The 3,964-nt window shown below is 43.7% G+C and overlaps 1 protein-coding gene across 1 annotated transcript; it reads left to right on the top strand.

Moving 5' to 3' along the window:
• Positions 1-497: 497 nt before the first annotated feature.
• Positions 498-3,353, top strand: LOC147614545 (uncharacterized). Its single transcript, XM_086781092.1, has 5 exons — positions 498-881; positions 1,278-1,484; positions 1,806-2,078; positions 2,285-2,425; positions 2,864-3,353. Exons 1-5 carry the CDS (start codon positions 717-719, stop codon positions 3,002-3,004), a joined length of 927 nt encoding a protein of 308 aa, XP_086637218.1. The 5' UTR covers positions 498-716; the 3' UTR covers positions 3,005-3,353.
• Positions 3,354-3,964: the final 611 nt, after the last annotated feature.

Raw genomic sequence — 3,964 nt, 5'->3', positions numbered from 1 at the left:
AGCCCTAAGGAAGGGTTCGAGAAGTCTTCAAAAGTTCTAAGTGAGGGTTGGCATGGGCGATTGTCCCCATCCCCACCAACTCTAGCGTGAGAACTTCATGGTGTGAAGTCACGAGTGAGAGAGAGAGTAGAAAAATGCTTGACACGTGCGATGAGAGGGGGCAGGGATTCTATACACGTACTCTACCACGTTACGTGATCTCCTTTGACAAGCTGGGGGTCGTCTTCGTCTAGAGCTCGAGTATCTTTCACACGAGTAGCTGTGGACCTTTCGACGTGAGCCTTTTTACATGGTGGGTTTGCACCTCTCCTAAGCCCAGCAACCCACCTGCACCCACTCTCAAATATTTTTTGATTTGCCTTATCATCAGAACGTGACAGGCTTTGGAAAAATTGGAATCTTAATCGGGCCCGACGAAGTTAACCCCCCCTTAAGTGCCCTCCACGCATTTGTTTTAATCCGTTTACATTACACGAGCCTTAATTTCTTTAATCCACTTGTATTATTTTGATGTTATAAACGTGATTTTGTGGCTGCATGCAATCTCGCTTTGCTTGCTTGTGCGGGCAAGCGGGCTTGTTACGCTTGGTGGTATTTAGGCAATGCTCTGATGGCGGTTTTCTCAGCGAATTGCGGCCTTATTTTTTCATTTAATTCTTCGGGAAAATGCCTCGTTTAAGGTTGATCTGAGAGAGGGTTTGTAAAGGGCCCAGCTCATGGGAAGCTCTCATCTGAACGAAGACATAATTGACGCTGCTTGGAAAGATGGTAACAGCAGTATTGAAGGGTTTTCGATGGAGCTTTCCCAACCGTGCGGCGGTGATGCTTTAAATCCAGGAAACGGTGCTTTTCTACAACGAGTGGATCGTCTCGACAACGTTGTAAGTGAAATTGGGTCTCCTATTTATTTTCTAAGAAGTATTTGAGCATATACATGTGTTACAACAGGTGTTGGAATAGAGGTTGGCATGGGTCTGTGGATGGATGGGTGGGTGTGGGTGGGTGGATGTGTGTGTGTGTGTGTGTGTGTGGGGGGGGGGGGGGGGTGGAAGGGGGGGTGTTGTGTCTCTGTGTTGTCATGAAGGCATGTTGCAGGCTGCTTACAGTGATGGGTGGGTGGATGTGGATGTGTGTGTGTGTGTGTGGGGGGGGGGGGGGGGGGTGTTGTGTCTCTGTGTTGTCATGAAGGCATGTTGCAGGCTGCTTACAGTGAATTCATGTATCTTTCTTTCTGTGGGTTGCAAATTTCCAGTATGTGACTTGTTTTTCTTGTGAAGCTCTCTTCTATGGAAGAAAAGCTTCCCACAGAGCAGTCCATCTGCTCCTCATCGAACCCGCACGCAAGTGGGCGCTCATCATCGGGCCCCCCAACTCCTTCCAGTTTGGAGAAGCGCTGCAAACCTGCAGAGTCCGTGCTTGAAGAAGTTGAGGAGAAAGGCACCTTAGTTGAGCGAGTCTTCGAGCTCGAGAAGCGGGTTTTGAAGGTATTTATGCTCATAGCTTGACAATGTTTTTATCATATATTTTTGGGGAAAGTGTTTCTCTGTTCGAGTCTATGGGTGGCACTCTAAGACCGTGTTAGACCCCGGCTAGAAAAACAAAACTAAAACAGCTGTAAAGATCTCCCTTTCCCCCTGTGAATGATGTGCAATGTTTCTATCAGGGTATAATTGAGTGTGTTGAGAATTTTCATGCCAAGTGTGTTAGGCATCTTAACAGCCATGCCCATAGAAAGCATAAAGAATTTATCTTTGTAAGTTCCATCTCTTGATGAAGTGTTGGAACTGTTGTTTGGGGCTTTTCAGCTGCAACGAATGATTTCGGCCAAGGCGGGCAGCGACTTTCTTCATCCAGAAGTGGTGGTTAATGCTGCCCATTCAGCTCGACCTCATGCTCAGGATATTGATCATGATCAGCACTGCTTCCAAGAGCTTATTGATGTTGAGAAGCATGAGGTTTTGACAATTGTGACTAGTGCCTCCACAGAGCACAATCAATATCCTGAGGCCCGTGTACGTTGTTCAAAGAACAATGGTGATCGACAAAGAGGAGAAATTCCACATAGAGGAGGGCACAAGGTCCTCTCTCTCTCTCTCTCTCTCTCTCTCTCTCTCTCTCACACACACACACACACACACACACACGCACGCACGCACACGCACGCACGCACCACGCCTATGTGTGCGGGCACACTTGTTCTCACTCGCTAATTAAGACTTCTCAATGCATTACTCAATGCCAAGTGTGTGTGAAATATTCTTAACTCTTGTGATCTTGTTTTCAGGGGATGGTGTCAAGTGAGGGTGATTCCACTCAGGAACAAGAGCCGGCAACAGACCAACAAGAGTCCAAAAAGAAATCCAAGAGAATCAAGAATTGGCTATCAAAACGGTTTCACATGCCTTTTTCAGGCAGCACTACACAGGTGGAAGCACACTAATAACGCATGACGCACGCACACATGCACACATCTTAACTATTGTAAATATAGTCTTGACAATGTATTTGTGTACAAGTGTCAAAGGGAATTTTCTAGCACCTTTACAAGTTGGACCAAACTGAGTTAGCCTCATGTGGTGCTTAATTTTAATATTATGTTCATTTTTTAGTCACCCCACATGTATCATGCGCTGTTTTTGAGTGTAATTACAATGCAAATATGAAGGTTTTAAATTAACCCATTCATCTTGCGTGTGCACGCATGTATGTGTGTGTGTGTGGGTGTGGAAGGAGGTGCACATCTGCCTGCCCATGTGTGCATAGAGAGAGAGAGAGAGAGAGAGAGAGAGAGAGAGAGATTTTAACATTCAGTGTTTTTGTACTTGGACACATTCTTAATGTTTATATGGAGTTTTGGTTTCAGGACAAGAATACCTTTTCAAATGGACATTGTTGGAATCCAAATACCAAAACTAGACCCTGTTGGAATATCAAAAGAGGAGTGTTGCATCCAAGCCCTAATGCACACTGTGGTCATAACTTAGTAGGTGACGAGTCTCCATAAAGTGCAGGTTCAAGCCATAGGTAAAGGCCATTATTGAATCTTTTAGAGGCCGTAAAAAAAGCAAAATTATCTTGATTGAATATTAATTTGTTAAGCAATAATGAAAATAGTTCATGGGCTATCTGTGTCTCAGTACCATTTGGTTAGAAAGCAAGCGGGTTAATTTACAGGATTGAGAGTCTGTGTCTTATAAATGCAAATCAAGAAGGAGAACTCTTGTATATGAGAAGATGACCAATCTTTGTAATATAATACATGGTGTACATAGGGGGTCATCAGTTTGATATTGATCACAAAAGTTTTGTGTATGCATCTGTTGAATAATGGAAAATCATTTATTTATATCTTATAATTTGCAGCTCTTGTGGCACTTTGAAATCTTTGAATATATAATCTCTATTGGCAAATTGAAGAGGAGACTGCTGAGTTTTGGGTAGTGGTCGTTACGCGCATAGGCAAACAAATGGTTTACCGATTAGCGGTTTGAAAAGATGGATGGTGCATGCAATGGTTGTAATCCCCAAGGCCAGGGATTGTTGCACAAACCGTCAGGACCAAGGGTTCCCTTGATCTCGGTTTCAGACCGTGAGATCCACCTTTCCAAGGGTACAACAGGTTGGAGTGAGCCCCTCGTGCAAATATTTGCAATAGGCATGATTACCATAGTAATAAATGGTAAAGATGTGTGGTATTTTTACTCCCCCATGCAAACATTTGGCACATGCATGGTTTCACTACAATAAAGATGTGTGGTGCTTTGACAATTCATATGACACTATAAATCTTGATCCTTGGCTCACCAATTATTGATTAATGATTGATCCACTCCACTCCGATGTGTCGAAGATGACTGGTCATGCATGCAGAAGGCTTATAGAAGAGTATAATCAAGTTGCCTAATTGACAATATACTCAAATAAAACATGTTTATTATGTCCCAGGTCGACAAAGAATCTACTG

Source organism: Cibotium barometz, chromosome 42, assembly GCF_041138505.1.
Source record: "Cibotium barometz isolate CiBa-2024 chromosome 42, ASM4113850v1, whole genome shotgun sequence".
NCBI lineage: Eukaryota > Viridiplantae > Streptophyta > Polypodiopsida > Cyatheales > Cibotiaceae > Cibotium > Cibotium barometz.
This window is presented reverse-complemented; position numbering and strand designations above follow the sequence as displayed.

What these genes read in the sequence shown, in the direction of transcription:
- LOC147614545 (XM_086781092.1), top strand. Translation starts at nt 717, where the DNA reads ATGGGAAGCTCTCATCTGAACGAAGACATAATTGACGCTGCTTGGAAA. An exon ending in TCGAGAAGCGGGTTTTGAAG is followed by an intron (nt 1,485 to 1,805) that starts GTATTTATGCTC and finishes GGGGCTTTTCAG; the next exon opens with CTGCAACGAATGATTTCGGC. An exon ending in CACATAGAGGAGGGCACAAG is followed by an intron (nt 2,079 to 2,284) that starts GTCCTCTCTCTC and finishes TCTTGTTTTCAG; the next exon opens with GGGATGGTGTCAAGTGAGGG.